This window comes from Danio rerio, chromosome 14 (assembly GCF_052040795.2).
Source record: "Danio rerio strain M-AB ecotype USA chromosome 14, GRCz13ab, whole genome shotgun sequence".
Lineage (NCBI taxonomy): Eukaryota > Metazoa > Chordata > Actinopteri > Cypriniformes > Danionidae > Danio > Danio rerio.
The window spans coordinates 39,323,015-39,345,000 of NC_141034.1; the positions used below are offsets into that span (position 1 = coordinate 39,323,015).

Sequence of the window (21,986 nt, forward strand, 5' to 3'; positions counted from 1 at the left end):
TAGTCATGGTTTATGAGGACACAGTATGTGTAGGTTTACAATGTTAGCAGTAGACTATTGTTTTATTAAATCTGTGTGTTTCTTCATGGCTTATGAGGACATGATTGGTTTTGTGAGACTTAAAGCTTTCAGTAAGCAAATGTCATGTTTTCTTCATCTTTCTTTGCTTCTCTCTTTCAGTACCTCCATGAGCCAGTCACTTTGTCAAACACAAACAGAGCTGTCTTCTACAGAGGTTTGTTAATTCTTTTGTAATGCTATTTTGACACTCCTTAAAGTGATAGTTCACCCAAACAGTACAATTGTGTCATCATTTGCTCACCCTTTACTTGTTTTAAATCTTTATGGGTTTATTTTTTCTGTTAAACACAAAAGAAGATACTTTGAAAAAAGATGGAAACTTGTAACCATTGACTTCCATATTATTTGTGTTTTCTATTATGGAAGTCATTGATTGCAGGTTTTCTTCTTCCATCATAATATCTTATTTTTGTTTATCAGAAGAAATAAGCACATAAAAGTTTGGAACACTTGAGGGTAAATTAATAGTGAGTAAATGTTCATTTTTGAGTGAACCATTCCTTTAAATGCAAAAATTACAGTTTCCTTTTTCAGCTAAATGCAATGTAGCAGTCCTGTGTGTTTAGTCATGGTTTATGAGGACACAGTATGTCTATTTAATGTGACTTAGCAGTAGGATGTTGTTTTATGAAAACTGCGTGTTTCTTCATGGTTTATGAGGACACAGTATGTGTAGTTTTACATAGTGCTAACAGTAGACTATTATAACGTGTGTTTCTTTATGGTTTATGAGGGCATGGTTTGTTATGCAAAACTTAAAACAGTAAGTAAACGAATGGTAAATTTTCTTTATCTTTGCTTCTCTCTTTCAGTACCTTCATGAGTCCGTCACTTTGACAAACACAAACAGAGTTGTCTTCTACAAAGGTTTGTTAATTCTTTTGTAATGCTATTTTGACACTCCCTAAATGGATAGTTCACCCAAACAGTACAAATGTGTCATTATTTGCTTACATTTTACTTTTGTTAAAGACAAAAGAAAGTACTTAAAAAAAAAGATGTAAACCTGTAACCATAGACTTCCATAGTAGAAAACACAAATAATATGAAAGTCAATGGTTACAGGTTTTCAAAGTATCTTTTGTGTTTAACAGAAGAAATAAACCCATAAAGGTTTGGAACACTTGAGGGTAAATTAATAGAGTAAATGTTAATTTTTGGATGAACCATCCCTTTAAGTGCTAAAATAACAGTTTCCTATCTCTGCTAAATGCAGTGTAGCAGTCCTGTGTGTTTAGTCATGGTTTATAAGGACCAAGTATGTCTATTGGATGTGACTTAGCATTAGGCTATTGTTTTATTAAATCTGTGTGTTTCTTCATGGTTTATGAGGACATGATTGGTTATGCGAGACCTAAAGATTTCAGTAGTTTTCTTCATCTTTCTTTGCTTCTCTCTTTTAGTACCTATATGAGCCCGTCACTTTGACAAACACAAAGACTTGTCTTCTACAGAGGTTTTTGTAATTGTTTTGTCAAGCTATTTTGGTACTTGAAACCAATCATGTCCTCATAAACCATGAAGAAACACACGTTATAAAACAACAGTCTACTGCTAACATTGTAAAACTACACATACTGTGTCCTCATAAACCATGAAGAAACACACAGATTTAATAAAAAAATAAGAAATAGGAAACTGTTATTTTAGCACTTAAAGGGATGGTTCACCCAAAAATTAACATTTATTCACCATTAATTTAGCCTCAACTGTTCCAAATCTTAATGGGTTTCTTTTTTCTGTTTGACAAAACAAATAAGATACTTTGAAAAAAGATGGATACCTCTAACCATTGACTTTCATATTATTTTTGTTTTCTATTATGGAAGTCATTGATTGCAGGTTTTCTTCTTCTATTAAAATATATAGTTTGTTGTTTAACAGAAAAAATAAACACAGAGGTTTGGAACACTTGAGGGTAAATTAATAGTGAGTAAATGTTCATTTTTGGGTGATCAATCTCTTTGAGTGTTAAAATGACAGTTTCCTATTTTTACTAAATGCAATTTAGCAGTCCTATGTGTTTAGTCAAGGTTTATGAGGACCAAGTATGTCTATTGGATGTGAGTTAGCAACAGGCTATTGTTTTATTAAATCTGTGTGTTTACTCATGGTTTATGAGGACACAGTATGTGTAGGATTACAATGTTACCAGTAGACTTATTTCATAACGTGTGTTTCTTCATGGTTTATGAGGACATGATTGGTTTTGTGAGACTTAAAGCTTTCAGTAAGCGAATGTCATGTTTTCTTCATCTTTCTTTACTTCTCTCTTTCAGCACCTCCATAAGCCAGTCACTTTGTCAAACACAGTTGTCTTCTACAGAGGTTTGTTAATTATTTTGTCAAGCTATTTTGACGCTCCCTAAAGGGCTAGTTCACCCAAAAATGACAATTGTGTCATCATTTGCTCACCCTTTACTTGTTCCAAACGTTTATAGGTTTAATTCTTCTGTTAAAGACAAAATAAAACACTTTAAAAAATATGGAAACCTGTAACCATTGACTTTCATATCATTGGTGTTTTCTATTGTGGAAGTCAATGAATGCAGGTTTTCTTCTTCAATCAAAATATCTTGTTTTGTTTTTTATCAGAAGAAATAAACCCTTAAAGGTTTGGAACACCTGAGGGTAAATTCATAGTAAGGAAATGTTCATTTTTGGGTGAACTATCACTTTAAGTGCTAAAATGACAGTTTCCTAATTTTACTAAATGCAGTTTAGCAGTCCTGTGTGTTTAGTCATGGTTTATGAGGACCAAGTATGTCTATTGGATGTGACTTACCAGCAGGCTATTGTTTTATTAATTCTGTGTGTTTCTTCATGGTTTATAAGGACATGATTGGTTTGCAAGACATGTCTTCTTAATCTTTCTGTGCTTCTTTCTTTCAGTATCTCAATGTTCTCGTCACTTTGACAAACACAAACAGAGGTGTCTTCTACAGAGGTTTGTTGATTCTTTTGTCAAGCTATTTTGACAGTTGTTAAAGGGATAGTTCACCCAAAAATGACAATTGTGTCATAATTTGCTCATCCTTGTTTTAAACCTTATGGGTTTAATTCTTCTGTTAAAGACAAAAGAAAATACTTAAAAAAAAGATGGAAACCTGTAACCATAGACTTTCATAATAGAAAAAACAAATAATATGAAAGTCAATGGTTACAGGTTTTCATCAGTTTTCAAAGTATCTTTTGTGTTTAACAGAAGAAATAAACCCATAAAGGTTTGGAACACTTGAGGCTAAATTCATAGTAAGTAAATGTTCATTTTTGGGTGAACCATCACTTTAAGTGCAAAAATGACAGTTTCCTACTTTTACTAAATGCAGGTTAGCAGTCCTGTGTGTTTAGTCATGGTTTATGAGGACCAAGTATGTCTATTGGATGTGACTTAGCAGTAGGTTGTTGTTTTATTAAATCTGTGTGTTTCTTCATGGTATATGAGGACACAGTATGTGTAGGTTTACAATGGTTTACATAGTGCTAGCAGTAGACTATTATAACATGTTTCTTCATGGTTTATGAGGGCATAGTAAAGGGATAGTTCACCCAAAAGTACAATTGTGTCATCATTTGCTCACCCTTTACTTGTTTTAAATCTTTATGGGTTTATTTTTTCTGTTAAACACAAAAGAAGATACTTTGAAAAAAGGTGAAAACCTGTAACCATTGACTTCCATATTTTTTGTGTTTTCTATTATGTAAGTCAATGATTGCAGGTTTTCTTCTTCCATCAAAATACCTTGTTTTGTTGTTTATCAGAAGAAATAAACCCATAAAGGGTTGGAATGCTTTGGGGTATATTAATAGTAAGTACATTTTCATGTTTGGATAAAATCATCCTTTTAAGTGCTAAAATAACAGTTTCATATTTCTGCTAAATGCAGTGTAGCAGTCCTGTGTGTTTAGTCATGGTTTATGAGGACACAGTATTCCTATTGGATGTGACTTAGCAGTAGACTATTGTTTTATTAAATCTGTGTGTTTCTTCATGGTTTATGAGGGCATAGTTTGTAATGCAAAACCTAAAACAGTTAGTAAACGAATGTAAAATTTTCTTTATCTTTGCTTCTCTCTTTCAGTACCCTAATGAGCTAAATGCTTCGACAAACACAGAGTTGTCTTCTACAGAGGTTTGTTAATTCTTTTGTCAAGCTGTTTTGACACTCCTTAAAGGGATAGTTCACCCAAAAATGACAATTGTGTCATCATTTGCTCACCCTTTACTTGTTCCAAACGTTTAAAGGTTTAATTATTTTCTTTATACACAAAATAACATACTTAAAAAAAGATGGAAACCTGTAACCATTGACTTTCATATTATTGTTTTTTATATTGTGGAAGTCAATGATTGCAGGTTTTTTTTTTTCCATCAAAATATCTTGTTTTTGTTTTTTATCAGAAGAAATAAACCCTTAAAGGTTTGGAACACTTGAGGGTAAATTCATAGTAAGTAAATGTTCATTTTTGGGTGAACCATCACTTTAAGTGCTAAAATGACAGTTTCCTATTTTTACTAAATGTAGTTTAGCAGTCCTGTGTGTTTAGTCATGGTTTAGGAGGACCAAGTATGTCTATTGGATGTGACTTAGCAGTAGGTTGTTGTTTTATTAAATCTTTGTGTTTCTTCATGGTATATTAGGACACAGTATGTGTAGGTTTACGTAGTGCTAGCAGTAGACTATTATAACATGTTTCTTCATAGTTTATGAGGGCATAGTAAAGGGATAGTACACCCAAAAATGACAATTGTGTCATCATTTGCTCACCCTTTACTTGTTTTAAATCTTTATGGGTTTATTTTTCTGTTAAACACAAAAGAAGATGGAAACCTGTAACCATTGACTTTCATATTTTTCGTTTTCTATTATGAAAGTCAATGATTGCAGGTTTTCTTCTTCCATGAAAATATCAAGTTTTTGTTGTTTATCAGAAGAAATAATTGGAATGCATTGGGGTATATTAATAGCAAGTACATTTTCATTTTTGGATCACCCATCCTTTTAAGTGCTAAAATAACAGTTTCCTATTTCTGCTAAATGCAGTGTAGCAGTCCTGTGTGTTTAGTCATGGTTTATGGGGACCAAGTATGTCTATTGGATGTGACTTAGCAGTAGACTATTGTTTTATTAAATCTGTGTGTTTACTCATGGTTTATGAGCACACAGTATGTGTAGGTTTACAATGTTACCAGTAGACTGTTATTTTATAACGTGTGTGTTTCTTCATGGTTTATGAGGACATGATTGGTTTTGCAAGACTTAAAGCTTTCAGTAAGCAAATGTCATGTTTTCTTCATCTTTCTTTACTTTTCTCTTTCAGTACCTCCATAAGCCAGTTGCTTTGACAAACACAAACAGAGTTGTCTTCTACAGAGGTTTGTTAATTCTTTTGTAATGCTATTTTGACACTCCTTAAAAGGATAGTTCACCCAAAAATGACAATTTTGTCATCATTTGCTCATCCTTCACTTCCTTCAATCTGTGTTTCTTCATGGTTTATGAGGGCATGGTTTGTTATGTGTGACTTTAAAAGTAAGTAAACAAATGTTGAATTTTCTTTATCTTTGCTTTTCTGTTTCAGTACCTCCATGAGCCAGTCGCTTTGACCAACACAGAGTTGTTTTCTACAGAGGTTTGTTAATTATTTTGTCAAGAATTAACAAACCTCTGTAGAAAACAACTCTGTGACTGGCTCATACCCAAAAATGACAAATGTGTCATCATTTGCACACCCTTTATGGGTTTATTTTTTCTGTTAAACACAAAAGAAGATGGAAGATGAAAACCTGTACTCATTGACTTCCATATTTTTTGTGTTTTTATTTTGGAAGTCAATGATTGCAGGTTTTCTTCTTCCATCAAAATACATTGTTTTTTGTTTAACAGAAAAAATAAACTTGTAAAGTAGAAAAGTCCAATAGTAGGAAAAATAATAACATGGAAGTCAATGAGTGCACGAACTAATAATAATTAAAATAATAAAATAATTTAAATAAGTGAATAATAATGTCTCTCTCACTTTCTCCCTTCAGGAAATAACAGGTGAATCTGGACAGAAATCCAGGAAGCCAGACAGTGATGGTGGTGATGGTAAGAATTTCTGTCAATAACAATGCAGGAAGAAACTAAGTAACTAAAATTACTTTGAAAATAATGTGCATTTTGGCCTTTTTTTATTTTAAGCAAATTTTAAACATGATCTAAAGAGTTGAGTTTATTTTCTTAATGAGTTATAGGTGTATTTTGAGAATAAACCAATCAGAGTCTCATCTCCCATTCCTTTTAATAGCCTTGCATCGTGCCATAAGCGCATTTGCTATTTACATACGTAAAGTAAGTTTAAGTGGAAAAAATGAGCATTTCACAAGCAAACAGTTAACAGTTATTTTTAACAGAAAACTGTTAAACAGAGAATCTACCGCGCGAGAATGAGAGATAAATGATCTACTTTCGCTCTTGGTGGATAGGAAAATCTTTACGCACAGACATCAGTTAGCCTAATAATAATAATTAATTGCGTTTGTTAAGTGCAAATATTTGTTTCAAAACTATTTCTAAATGCAGTTCTAATTTCCAGCAAATGAATAAATGAACAATAATAACTAAGTGTTGTCAGAAACCTGAGTTATATCCTAAAACACATGTTGCCCGCATATGGTCTAAAACCTGCAGGTGGGCAAATCTAAGCTTTTTTTTAATAAAACAAATATAAATATGGATATAATAATTAATACTGCTGATAATAACATACAAAAGCAAATTGTTATGAATGAACTGAAAAAGCCTCCCGAGATGAAGAAGACATAAAAGCAGTGGTTTTTCATATTTATGTAGGCTGGAAGATAATGTTTTGTAATATATTAATCCTTTATATTTATATCCTATATATATTCTTATTATATCCTATATATATCCTTAATATTTAAATTTATTCATATGTAAATACATCTTGTGTGTATTAAGCAGTGTGTAAGCGAGGCGCAAGAGCGCTGGAGTTTAGACCGGGTTAGTTTTGGTCTAATGAAAAATCTATTATAGTTTCTCAAAATAGCAATGCTCCTTAGAACGCCTCCCTTTTTAGACCAAAACGCCTATGGGTGCACATATGAGCGCAAATGCATTTGCTATTTAAAGAATGTGGCGCAACGCCTTAAAACGACTCTTGCGCCAAGCTGAAACCAGCAAAAAACTATTGCGTCGTGCATTGCGCCACATTGCGCCGGGTGTATGATAGGGCCCTTAAGTGCAATGAGGGTTAATTTTGGAAAATAGAATTAAAGAAATAAAAGCTAACTAAAATGAAAGCACAAACATACAGTACAAACAAATAAGTAGGCCTAAATAAATAAATAAAGCAGTGTTTTAGCCCAAATATAAAGAGATGTTCAGTGTTTGCTGTTTTGATAGGACTAAGACAGTCATTAAATAAGCTTTTTCATTTACGTTTTTATTTACATTTTCGTTGTTGATTATATTTTACTATCTCATTTTATGTCTAAATTATTGTACATAACAATAAATGAATAATAAAAAATAAATGAATAATAAAAATAGGCCTAAATAATTATTTATTCAAAGACATTGCGGCGAAACACTGAGAAACGGTCCGGTGCATGGTCTAAAGAGCTTAAGTTGAATGCTACTTCATCAAAAGCATAAAAATAAATTGACCTACCTCAAGCAGATCACTAAAAGTATAATACAAATAGTTTTGCCGCAAGACATAAATTAAGTTTCACAAGTTTATTTTTAATAATTTAGTTTCAGTTCAGTTTTTTTCTGTTTTTTTTTTCTGTTTTTTTCTTCAAAACGTAGCCTATACAGTAGCTGTAAATACTCTTCTATTTGTAAATAATGATAAACAATGAAACAAAGCATTATAATTTCTTCATTAATCAATACATACTTGTGAACAAGTTTATTATCATTGTAAACTTGTTAAGTTCAATGAGGATTCATTATAAAATTAAAGAATAAAGAAGACATAAAGAATTAAAAGACAACTAAAATGAAAGTACAAGCATAAATGCAATGAGTAGGCCTTAATAAATAAAGCAGTGTTTTAGCCTAAATATAGAGAGATAAACAGTGTTTGTTATTTTAAAGTGATAGGACTAAGATGGTCAATAAATAAGCTTTTTATTTACCTATTCATTCACAGTTTTAATTTACATTTTGTTGATTATATTTTACTCTTATTTTTACCTATTAAAAATCTTATTTTTTTCTTATTATTACTCTTATTTTACTTTTATTATATTTATATTTTACTATTATGTTATTTTGTCTCAATTACTGTACATTAATAGCAAATTAATATTTAAGTAGGCCTAACTATTTATTTAAAAACATTACCAGCAAAATACTAAGAAACGGTCTAGCGCTATTTTTGTATACAGGCCTATTATAATTTTAAAGAAAGCTGCAAGGTGTGCTACATTATTTTAAATTATTTTTTCTGTCTGTTACTTGAAGTTCAGTGAGTGTGCGCTGAGAGACAACAAGGCAATATTGACAAAATATTGAATTTTGTTTTTTATATTGCATTGCATTAATTTGCAGAGATGTTTTATAGTTTATACAGGCCTAAAATAAACGCTTTGGTACAGAGTTATTATTTTAAAACAAACCTGTGTTTGTAATGATGGATGTAGGTGTCACAAAATACTTTTTAAATCAGTGTTTTTATTATCCCAGATCAACTTCTGTACATGCCATTTAAAGAGAAGCTAAAGTGCAGGATTCAGATCTGTGTTTAAACAGACAAATATACTTAACAATATGTAAACATGTCCGTCCTGTGTGTTTTATTTTAAACACAACTCATTTTCTCTTAAATGAGCACAAACAGTTACTTAAGTAATGAAATACTTTCATTATAGATCTGTGCATTCTTAAATTGACACCTCTGTTATGAAATAAAAGAAAATGAGAGATTCATTTGCTGCTCATCACTTGTTTGATAACAGAGGTGTCGCTTTAAATGGTGTGTACAGAAGCTGATCTGGGATCAGTTTATCATACCTAGCACATCCGTATACATGTATTCGCTAATTCACAGGTTGCATAAGAAGAGGGATGATCGACCCACAGCTTTAATGGAAAGAAAGAGAAATATGGGAGAATCCCAGCAAAAACGGAAGGGTTGGGAGAATCCTTGTAAAACAGGAGGGTTGACATGTATGAAGTGAACAGGAAGTGTTTGTGGAAAAACAGTTTTGCGAGAACGCAAAACATCTGCGAGGGAACGCAAAAACTTCCAAAAGAGGATTTTTAAATAAAAATATAGTCAGGGTAAAATGTTCAAAAACTAGGTCTGACTCACTCCTTTTCTTCCGCTGTCTCATTAACACACCTTTATTATATTACAATAATGAACAAATTGCACAAACAAACAGTAATATTCAAGAGTAAAGTAATGAGCTATTTAAAAGTACACTTTAAAGAAAACCACATTTACAAGAGAGACTGTGCCTTAAAGCATATACTGCTCTGTCACACTGCTTTTTTTATTATTTTAGGTTTGGTTATGAATGAATTATTTAACTTAAATATTTCATGTATGTGGTTTAATATTTAATTGTTCATTAAATCAAATGAAAAAGCTAGCTACTTTATTTTTTGACGCTTCAACCGATCAATAAACAAAGAAATGAACAACCACAGATTATTTTATTCTCTCTGTAAAGTATTTAGATACTTAGACTATACTAAATAATTAGACTATTCTATATAGTTTTTAACATTGTTTGGGCTCAGTTGGGATTATTTGTTAATGAACTGCCACTCATCTTTCCATTAAACATTTTGATATTAAAATTATGTTTTAACTTTATGTCTCCAAGATTCCATTGTAATTTTCTAAGTTAAACTAAACTAGTTAAACTAGACAATTAAAATATGCTGTAAAAAAAGTTTAGGTTGATAACTATTTTATTTTGGCTGGAAATGATTTACTGCTGGTATTATCTGACCAGAGAACTACACAATGTTGAAATTGACGCAGTAGCATTGTGTAAAGTGCGATATGAGACAGCATATTTAATCCTTGCACTATTTTAAGTGAATGCATATGTATTCCACCGACTCCAAAATTAGGAGTTAAGAGTCTCATCCAAAAAACCCAGAACCAAACATCCCTAATCGACGCCCCATTGATGTTTCTTTGAACATCAGGTGCCATCATTAACTGTTTATCAAGTTAAATTTCAAACTGAACCTATAACTGTTTTTGATTAATTCAAAGTATAGCCCAGACTATTTTTTTCCTTTTCAAAAGCAGTAGCAGTATAGCCTAAACAGAACAGTTTTACAAATGTACAGATAAGCATTTTTATAACTGAACATCACAAAAGGCCTACAACAATTTTCAGTCCATTTTTATATACAGGCCTATTATAATTTTAAAGAAAACTGCTAGGTGGGCTAAATTATTTTAATTCTAGCCTATATTATTTTTATTAATTTCCTCTGTATCTGTCACTTGCAATTCAATGCACACGTGCTGAGCGAGACGAGAAATAAGGCAATATTGACCATTTTTTATAGGCTATAGGCCACTATAGTATATAATAGTTTATTTTTACATATAGTATTGCATTAATTTGCATTGACGTTTTGTAGTTTGTAGAGGCCTAAAATGAATGCCTCGATTTGGAGTTATTTAAAACATAATCCTGCGTTTTTAACATTCTTTAAACCAATGTTTATTATTATTATTATTTAATGTGAATAACTTTTAATTAAAAATTGTAATGTATTTATTACACCACCTTATTGGGGAAAAAAAAAAACGATCAATTACAGTGCTTCCCGTAGGTTTGAAATATAGGACTTGCAACATTGAAACACACCATTTACCCACATCACATAGTTAACTATGCGACAAACAAAACTTAATTGCATTTTTAATAATAATTGTATTTAATATGACACTTTTTCTTTTAATGGGTTAAAGTAAAGAAAAAAAAAAGAATGTTACAAAAGACTAAAATCAAAAAGAAATGCTTTATGCTATTTAGGAGCAATGTGTAGCCACTGACAGGTAAAATTCGCTTTTCTCTCTCAAGTTCAAAGCAAATTAGGCTTGCCACGATAGACTGTGTTGACGGTGATACCGATTTTAAGACGCAACACCGGTTACATCACGTTTTTACCGTGACACCGTCCTCACATTTGTTTTTTCTAAGTATTCGTTTTTTTTTTTTTTTTATTAAATATTTATTTTAATTAAATGGAAAATAGAATTCGTAATAATTTACTTAAGACCAGAGCATGCTTTATAATTAAAATCTGAACATAGTAATGTGTCATATTTCAATTATAACGTGAGAATAAATATGCAAGGCATACTCTCATTTTAAAAATCACGCGATCATCATCTCACAGTTTTTAATAATAAATATCTTATTTTTATTAAAACAAGAATGATGTAGCAATGCCGCTCCATTGACAAGCCAACTGCAGAGAAACAAAGCAATCATCACGGCAACTGAAGTGAGCACTTTTTCCGAAGTTCAGCTCTTCTTTTTTGCACTTTATGCATTTCATGTAAAAAAATAAAAAATGAATATGCCTACAAGAATGTAACCTGTGTGTGCGCGCGTCTTTTATCACCGAGGCCGCTCTCTTTAAAAACCGAAAGTTGCTTCATCTGTCTGGAAATATTTCGGCTTTTAATAAATGAAAAGTTAATTTAGGTGAGCCAATATTAAAAACTGCTATAAAGTAACTGTGAAGTGCGGCTACACATCGAATCTGAGGTCTGATCTCATCTCTCTCTTGCTATCATTCAGACATCGAAACGCCACACAGGTCAAGTCGCAAAACTGAGGCTGGTACCAGCTGACAGGTAGAATAGATGAAGCCTTTGCGAAATCTGTCAAAATACAGCGCTGAAATTAACAGGCACAAATATCTTTAAGCCAGAAAGTCACGCCTTATCTGTCAAAACGCAATTCGAGCCAATAGGAGTTGTGTAGCCTATTAATTATATTAATTCTAATAAAATGAAAACCAAATTAAACTATTCATTGCATTTTTCGTTTGATAAAAATATACGTAAACGAAAAAAAATCAAAAGGGTGGCTAGTTTGTATTAATGTGTCTTAATATTGATAAAAATATGCTCAGCCTATTTAAGCTTCACGGTTATATGCTGCGCACCACGTTACTGAACTACAATATCTCCGAGGGAGACTATATAACTCGATAGACAACATTACCTTGAGGGATTTTAAAAATAAAAGGTGTTTTAAAAAAGGAACAACACGCCAATCGGCAACAAATAAAACATCTTGCCAGGGTATGCTGTGTGTAATTCGCCACTGACAGTGACATAAGACACCTGCGCCTGTCAACTGTGCTTGTAAGAGAGCTCAAAGCTGGTATCGATATAACCAAAAAAAGCAAGATCATATAGTTATAAATATTCCATAACAATACTTATCGAAATATTTATACATTTACATGTTGATTTTTTTTTAGCCTGTTAAATAAAATTACTTTTATTTAGCCTGTCTTTAGATTTTTTACACAATGTTTAATTTCTTAACATTTCTTTCTTTTTTATTTAAAGTTTATATATAAAATGAGTGCTAGCTTGTTTAGTTGTGATCATTATGCAAGGATCATATTTCATATTCGGTTTATTCTTCACTAGCCTATAAATTCGTTAATAAGGCTATTTTATAAACGGATTGTTCATAAGGACTAAGCTATTAATATATAATGCATTAGGCTAAATAATACATTAAGAAATTGAAGTCAGGTAGGACAACAAAAGACAACCAAACATGTTCCCCCTGTTAGCAAATATAACCAAAAAGTATCTTTGCGTGCAACAAGCTGCTCATCTGAGAGTGTGTTCAGCACGATGGGGAACATAGTGAGCCCCACAAGATCCCATCCTTTTGTTTCTTGTTCATTCGTTTAATCGTATTTAAACTTTGTGCAATTTAATTACTTATCTTGCTATTTTATTTTCTTATTCATTTTAAAAACATTCTAACATTAATCACATTCGTCCATTCAAACTATTTACGCCGAATCGGCAATTCCCGCAAAACTGAAAGTGAAAGTATTATATGCATTTATAAGCTATTCAAAAGCAGAAAGAAAAGAGGAAACCCGACCTTCACGTGATACCGGTATTACCGGTGTTGTCACATGTCGATTAACCTGTGGGGAAATTTCCTCATCGTCACAACCTTAATTTGAATGCCAAAGGATTTTAGATGTATATAAATAGTATATAAAAATAGCCTATGTAAAATATTAACGTCATCAAATTAATAAAATAATGACAAATTTGAAATAAATGACAGAAAAGTTTATAAAAACAGACATTCTCTAAAAAATATAAAAATCGCAATATTAAAATGAGTAGATTTTTTTAAATAAATAAAATGCGTTGATTAACTATTACTAATGGTGTATATATTTTACAGCCAGTCTAGATCTCATTACATTCTCTCCCGAGTATATAGCCAAAGTTTTTCTTAGTCGTTTACATTAAAGAATCTATTATTTACTTTTTCTCTCTGTATCGTGGCTGAGTGTGCGCTGTCAGCTGAATATAGGCTTAAATTAAATCTAAAAAGCAACTAGCCTGCGAGCTAATATTTGTTATTTTTTTTCCGCATAACAGCCAATTTCAACCGCGAGGAGATACCAACAGCTTGATATGCAACATTTTCTAAAATATTATTTAGCTCGGAATAAAAACAATTCACAAAAATTGATTGTGTTTTTTTTTTTAAGATTGGATTAGCCTATTTTACAGTGTGTAAACATTAGAAATAATAATTAGGCTAAAACACAGTAGATTACCCCTTCATTCAGATATGTCGTTGTTTGGGAAACTCTCCCCTGGTCTAGAAGCTTCTCTAGCTTCTTATCTGCTCCACAAGCGCAGCGCGCTTCTTCCTCTGGCTCTGCACCAGGGCTGGGTTTCCCAAATAACAACATAACTCGCGGCAGAAATATCATAGTACAATGTGTCGTTTGGGAAAAGAACGATGTAGTGACGAGTGTGTCCCAAAACCTGTAGTTTCTCTGTCACAGATCTATTGTTTGAACCACATTAGTTATAACGTAAAATGCCCATAATGATGCTCTAAACGAGGTGGTAACAACTTCTTTAGAGAGAGAGAAAAAAACAACAACATTATTTTATTTGCAAATTATATTGTTTTACACAATCACACATTTTTAAAAAAATCTTATCATAGTTTTGGTGAAAACATGCACTTATTTTCCATATTAATTGAAATATATATAACGGCACATATAAGACCAATTTTTGTTTCCTTTACAAATATTATTAAGAATTTTATTTCTAATTTCATATATAAATTATATAAATCATTAATGGTTGTAGGCCTAATTTACAGTAGGCTATTTATTTAGAAATAGAAAAAACTTAAATATAATATTAATTATTATTATTATTATTAAAGTAGGATATTGCAAACAATATGCAAAATAAATGCAAACAATATTCCATGACTCCAATATCAATTGCTACGAGCCTAATATAGAAATTTTAATTAACACGTAGTTCAGTCCATAAGTTGCTGTGAATAGAAACAGCCTATATGAGCCTACATTTCTATAAGTTGGCCTATAGGTAAAAGGTATATAACCGGGGATTTTGTGTCAACCTTGCTTGTGAAATATACTCAAGATATACCCCTGCCCTCATCTCAAACAAAATGTTTGGCTATTAATGAAGCAGCCTGTCTGAGGTGTTAATGGGGCATTGCGCTTTAACCGAAAACAACAACAACCCAAAAGCACTAAATTGGTTACAGGGGTTGCTTCAGAAAATTGCCTAATAATAATAGTAGTAGTAGTAATAACAATAATAATAACAATAATAATAATAACTACTGGCTTGTTTATAACTTAAGTTGTTTTTACTTCGGTTGCACCACATGCTCTTAAGGCAAACCGTAGTTAGTAAGGTCATAAGCTCGCCGTAAAGTCATACGTAGTTGCATTAAATCACCTAATATCAAATAAAAAGTGTTTCAATCGTTAAACTGATTTAGAATTCTGCAACTAATGCATCTACATATAACTGTTCTTTGAAAATTTGCTGTGAATGCACACAAATTACACAAAGTTATCAAAACATAAAACTTGATTTTTTAAATATTCTACACTTTAAAGAAAAAATAGCAGGGAGAAAAAACCCAGTCATAAAGAAATGTATGTTAAAACAAAACACTCCTTGAAACAAAATTAAACTCTTCATTTACAAACCGAAAGAAATGCGAGATTTGGGAAGAAAATAAGGCTGTGAATAGAGAGAGATCATTGCAAGCTCCTCGATGTAAACTAATCTCACCATCATCTCTTTTCTACCATTATACATGGGGGGAGGCTGCGGTAAATTTTTAGTTGGAACACAGAGTTAGGTTTAAACTAAGTGAAATGGTGCAACACAGAAATATTTAGTAGTGCGTACATTGTAAATTAGTGTCCCTTTAAGTCACAACTAGGCTTCATTTTAACTTACACACTGCTGGTGCAACTGGCCCCATGTAATCAATAAAAGGCTGCATATTAATAAGTGGGTTGTGGGTTATAATCTAAAAGCTATTGCCAGTCAAACACAGCACAGCCATTACAGCAAAATGGAGAGATTTAAATGGACATATTGCACATATGGAATTATCCACTCACTGCATGTCGTCTACCCTGATAAACATGCTAATTGTCTTATTATTATTAATATTATATTGTATGCACTTATGAAATTAAAGTTTATAAAGCCTGGTTTATACTTCTGCGTTATGACCGGCATAACCCACAGCACATGCAACGCGCGTAGCTGTTTATTTTACTTCTGCGCGATGTCTCTGTTGGTCTGCATTAACACTTTCGAAACGCTAGTTGGCAGTGAGGTGTTAATGTTCCTCTGTGTTGAGTTTCTTCGCTGTTGTTTTGTTTTTTCTAAACGCTTCCTGAACATACAAGTGGCTCAAACTCACTCATTTTGAGGCTGGAACCGGCGGACGTGGAACAACTTTAACTATGAGATAAACACAAAACAAAACTTTCTATCCAGAGCTCCTTCACGGGACTCCACACTTGTAAACAATCGCTCTATTGGGCTCGCGCCACTCGCAGTGCTCTTGGTCCCGCCCCCAGACTCGTCAGCGCTGCCAAGCCGACCAATCACGACCATCAAAAAAATCACAAGCTTGCGCTCTGTGTCGTTGCGACTTGTAATTACATTTTTTGAGAGGTGCACATCATCGACGCCGACAGCCAATAAACAATGCTTAAACATTCAAATGTGCTTTTAGAAACTTAAAATATTTATGTTTCTAATATTTAATTATATATTTGCTGTGTTTAATATAGGGGATAGAATAGCATACAGTATAAAAAAAAAATGTAGTCCTTTATACCGAAATAGGCCGGCTATAAGAGGTTGTTCGCTCTGCATGCATGTGAAAGAAATGAACAGAGAAAAATAAACAGACGATAAATAATAGGCGACTCACCTTACGTGCCGATATGCCCATTTATTTAACTCATAACTGCTACTAATAGCTATGCAAAAGGGAACCTATTTTGAGTGCATGAGAGTGTTTTGCATGTAGTGACAGATTTTCAAATATTTGTAACCTGGCCTATAATAAATAATAATAATTATTGATAAAGCAAGTTATACTGCAATCAGGTAATGTGTTTCATTGACTCGATAACTTTAATATTTTGTAGTGTGTGCTGTGACGCGATTTTCATTTCTTGCAATGTGCGCACGTTTAAGATTTGAGGTAATAACATCGCCATGATAGTCAAAGAAATGTAAACATTCTTTTTACCCCAACACAATTTAATAGGGCGCTATAAAGGCTAAACAACTTCATTCTTATATTTGTTTAATTTTTGCAGCCTGGCGCTATACTTCTCACCATCTATTGTATCTTTTCTAAAGCATACAGTATAGTGTAAAAGCATGTTTATTACTAAGAAAAAAAGAAAAAGTATTTTTTAATTGATCACATCACATAATCTACTGTAGGCTACATTACACATACAGTTAGTGCTGCTCTATTATGGGAAAAATCATAATCACGATTATTTTTGTCATAATTGCAAACACGATTATTCAAAACTATTTTTCAGCTGAAGTCAAAATTATTAGTGCTCCTGTGAATTTTTTTTATTTTTTTTTAAATAAATATTTCCAAAATGATGTTTAACAAATTCAGGATTTTTTTACAGTATTTTTTATAATAGTTTTTTTCTTCTGGAGGAAGTATTTGTTTTATTTTGGCTAGAATAAAAGCAGGTTTAAATATTTTGAAACCTATTTTAAGGTCAATATTAATGACTTGCCCAATTATCCTAATTAAGCCTTTGAATCGTACTTTAATCTGAATGCTTGTATTTTGAAAAATATCTAGTAAAATATGGCTGTCATCATAACAATGATGAATGAAATCAGTTATAAAAAATTAGTTATTAAAACTATTATGTTTAGAAATGAGTTGAAAAAAAATCTTCTTTCCATTAAACAGAAATTGGTGGAAAATGGTTGCTAATAATTCAGGAGGGCTAATAATTCGGATTTCAATTGTATATATGCAGTTATTTTCCTCCCTGTAAATGAGCAAAGGGAAATATGTACAATAGAATAAAAATATGAAACAAACTGTGCTTTAAGCATCTAATAAATGATCACTGAACACAGCATTTTGACACCTATTTGACCATTAAAACGCTCACAGTAAGATAACTTTAGATGTGTGTGCTCTGCTCGTCTAGGCTAAGTGCACACACACAGCAGCATGTACAAATCAGATTATAAAAAATGATCAAGAGCATGCTTTTCCTTTTATCCTTTATTTTTAGTTTTTTTTTTGTTATTTACACTTTTTTTAAGTGGTGAGGACAATATTCACTGGTTCCCCCCTCCTGTATAATAATTAAATGTTACATTTTTAAGAACTTCACAAATAGCCTAAATAACACTTTTCAGTATCAGTGATAATATAAATAGTAACTAATAATAAGAAGAAGAAGAAGAAGAACAAAAAATATTAGCCTATTGATAACAATATAAGTGAGATGTTGAGGAAAAAACAGCGTAGGCTACTAACTCTCCATCGTTTTTGATTCATATTTTAAATTATTTGACAGAAAAGCTAACATGCTGACACATTGTCTGGATTAAGCAGACCTAGTTGGAGTTGCAATGTTTCCAGCAGCATTCAATACACGTTCAGACTTTCTATCGGAGTGCTTGTAGCGCAAATGCACAAATGCTTTTTCCTATGCTACATTTCTCGTCAATGTCTTCCATTTATCACTTCTCTTTTGTATCTGGCCATTTTTAAATAGGGTTCTGCGATATCTGGCTGACAAAAAATCAAAAAATAAATCTTAATTTTTATAATTTTATATATTTTTATTTTATTTTTTGTGCTCATAATATTGACCTTTGCAGATTTTTACCTTTTTATTATTCAGCTAAACTAAAAACCGGAAGACTTTCTCCAGTGGAAAAATATAATAGGGAATATTATAAAAACATTGCTTGCCTTTTTTTAAAATTAAGAAAAGTCTTTACATGGAAAGGTCATATCACTTTCAGTAGTCCACAATGATTAAAAGCAGCTACTGAAAGTTATACTCGCATATGTTGCTGTTAAATCATGTAGTTGTGTGATGCATAACTATGGTGTAAGTGCACACCTAAGGATTAACCTTTTTTCCAAGAAAGAGACTTTTAAACGATATTGATGAACAGTTGATATGATCTATTAAAAGTCAGTGATGCTAACAGTTAATCATCTTGTTTGCTTTCAGGCTCTAGCACTGGCAGAACAACCTACATAAGAAGACCATGGACAAAAGCAGACGTGAAGGCTGTAATGAGTTCAAAAGACTGATTATTATTGTACACATTTTCTTTTTTTTCCCTTGTCACAGAGTGACAATATTTAACTATTTTCAAACATGTAAATAAAAAAATATAAAAACATGGCCCAGGCCCACTTCTGTTCCATGCCAGTGCTTCACAGTCCATCATCACTCTAGGGCAGTCTCTACATTGCTCTACAGATTGCCTCTGCTTCTCAACCCATGTCTGCCACTACTCCACAGTCTGGTACTGCTCCACAGTCCAGGTCCACGTCTGTTTCATGAGCCTGGGCAATACCCATCACACAAAAACCCATAACCCACAAATGCAGTCCCTCAGACTGAACTTTTACAACAGTGTTGAGTAGCAAAAAGACATGTTTTTTGTTTTTTTATTTACATGTTTGAAAATGGTCAAATATTGTCACTGTGACAAAAAAAGTGAAAATGTGTATGATAATAATTAGTCACATTATAACACATTATATTACTGTCACATTACGAAATTTAGTTTTTAATCTGTTTTGTGTTCATATAATTCTGTATGTATCATTCAATTTGTGGAATCAAACTTTTATGTCTAGTTTTATCTTTTTTTCTTTTTATCTATTTTTTTATCTGTTTTTATTCATCTAATTTTTGTTCTTGTCAGAGTGATAATAGTTTATGCATTTCATAATAAAATGTATATACATGTTTAATTGCCCTGCTGTTTTCCTGGACTTCAAAAAAAAAAATAAAAAGTTTTTTTTTTTTTTATTCCTGTCATTGAGTGGCAATGTTTTGTATTTGACAGTATTCTAGTGCACTACCATGTTGTGTTCTAGTATAAATATTTAAATTTGAAAAAGAATAATCTGTTGAACGACTTAATTAAATTTTAAAATACCATTAGTTTGTTTATAAGCTGTAATCATTCATTCATTTATTTTCTTTTCGGCTTACTCCCTTTATTTATCAGGGGTTTCCACAGTGAAATGAACCGCCAACTTATCCAGAATATGTTTTATGTTGCGGTTGTTCTTCCAGCTGCAACCCATCACTGGAAAACACCCATACACACTCATTGTTCAACAGTACATTAAACAGATTGTTTAACTGATACAACACAATAAGCCTACAGATTTGTTAAATCAAAAGTGTATTATAAGCAAAATAGGATTTTGTCATTTAAGAAGTGACAGGCAGAACCTTAGCAACTGAGATGGGTTTAGCAGGGGTCTAGCTGAGGAAAGCCAGAGTCTGTTCTGTAGTCACCCTTACTGCAATAGCAGAATAGTATGATATGTAAAATGTGTTAATCAGTCCTCTTAAACCATGAAGGGGCTAGGTTTGTGTGTAACATGTAAACAGACCTTGTAAACCATGATTTTGTCTGGCCCCATAAGCCTGTGAAATGTCACAAAGTTAATTTGAGTGTGTTGTGAAACTAAAATTGCTGTTTTTAAGCGTTGTTTGCCTTTTGTAGCTCAAATAAAAATTTTTGGCACAAGTTTTATGTTCGTAGGATGTTGGCAAAGGTATGTCCCCGTAAACCACCAAAAAGTCACATTGACCTCATAAACCATGTATGCCTGTGTGTGTGTGTGTGTGTGTGTGTGTGTGTGTGTGTGTGTGTGTGTGTGTGTGTGTGTGTGTGTGTGTGTGTGTGTGTGTGTGTGAGAGAGAGAGAAAGGTAGAGTGTGTGTGCGTGTGTGTTTTGTGGGGTGGGGTGGGGGTAGAGGATGGATTGGGGGTAAATCGATGTTGATTTATAATTTACTATTGCAAGAACCTATCACTGTATGTGAAGCCTGTATCCAGCCTCATCTATATTACATTAGGACAGAAGCTCCCGCTCGGCACTGGACAACAGACCTTGTGGTGTGGAAGGGGGGCTGGTCGATCCACACACACACACACACACGCACGCACACACACAGGCTGTAACAGCAGGGCCTTCAGGAAGACACATACACTTGCTTTGAGAAACTGACTACCCCCCCGATTTTATTTATTTATTTATTTTTTCCCGAGTTGATTCATAATGTCGCTTTGGATAATTGAGCAGTTATTGTGGAGGCAAAGACCAGAAATCACAGATCCACGAGTTTATATTTGGTCCATTATTTAAAATGAGCAAAATATTCTCACCCTCATGTTGTTACTTGTATCACCTGTGGCACACAAAAGAAGTTATTTAGTAAAATGTGAAAGCTGCTCTTTTCCATGAAAATAAAATGAAACTAAATGACATGAAATTTGAAATTAAGAATATGAAGACATGATAAAAGGTGACATGGTGGCTCAGTGGTTATCACTGTTGCCTCACAGCAAGAATGTCACTGGCTCGAGTCCCATCTGGCTCAGTTAGCATTTCTGTGTGGAGTTTGCATGTTCTCCCCTTGTTCGCGTGGATTTCCTCCGGGTGCTCTGGTTTTCCCCAAAGTCCAAAGACATGCGCTATGGGTGAATTGAATAAACTAAATTAGCCGTAGTGTATGAGTGTGTATGGGTGTTTCCCAATACTGGGTTGCAGATGGAAGGATATCCACTGTGTAAAACATTTGCTGGATAAGTTGACGGTTCATTCTGCATTGGCGACCACTGATGAATAAAAGGACTAAGCCGAAGGAAAATGAATGAATGAAAATATTCCCACCCTCATGCTGCTTCAAACTGGAGAGACCTGTGGCATGCAAAAGAAGTTACTTAGTAAAATGTCAAAGCTGGCATTTTTTCTATTAAAATAAAATGAAAATATATAAGAAATGAAATTTGAAATTAAGTGTAGAAAAAATAAAATAAATAAAATAAAATACTTTTGTACATGGCAGATCTGCTGTGGCGACCCCTGATTAGGACTAAGCTGATGGAAAATGAACGAATGAATAAATTTTGTACATTTAAAAAAGTATTTTTTTTCCATACAATACAAATACAAAAATGGCTGTCAAAATCAATTTATATATGCAATTGTATTATATATAAAAAGTTCAATTATTTAAAAATGCTTTAAATTGGAAATTCATCGATATA

General features: G+C 32.5%; 2 protein-coding genes across 60 annotated transcripts in view; both read left to right on the plus strand.

Moving 5' to 3' along the window:
• Positions 1-20,464, plus strand: part of LOC147840854 (uncharacterized) — a 28,518-nt gene extending 8,054 nt beyond the window's left edge. For 5 of the 30 annotated variants that reach the window (XR_015507729.1, XR_015507730.1, XR_015507732.1 and 2 more), the window contains 8 exons: positions 181-235; positions 894-948; positions 2,361-2,409; positions 2,974-3,028; positions 4,164-4,214; positions 5,404-5,458; positions 6,116-6,173; positions 18,915-19,723. Coding sequence is in view for 3 of the 30 variants with exons in the window: in XM_087281835.1 (XP_087137961.1) it covers positions 2,361-2,409; positions 2,974-3,028; positions 5,404-5,428 (129 nt within the window). In the remaining 27 variants the exon portion in view is untranslated. Of the gene's footprint in view, positions 1-180; positions 236-893; positions 949-1,489; positions 1,538-2,360; positions 2,410-2,973; positions 3,029-4,163; positions 4,215-5,403; positions 5,460-6,115; positions 6,174-18,914 lie in introns of those variants that run through there. The other 25 variants (XR_015507719.1, XR_015507727.1, XR_015507722.1 and 22 more) reach the window with 22 other exon arrangements.
• ebf1a (EBF transcription factor 1a) overlaps positions 1-21,986 on the plus strand; it is a 269,550-nt gene that overhangs the window by 104,918 nt on the left and 142,646 nt on the right.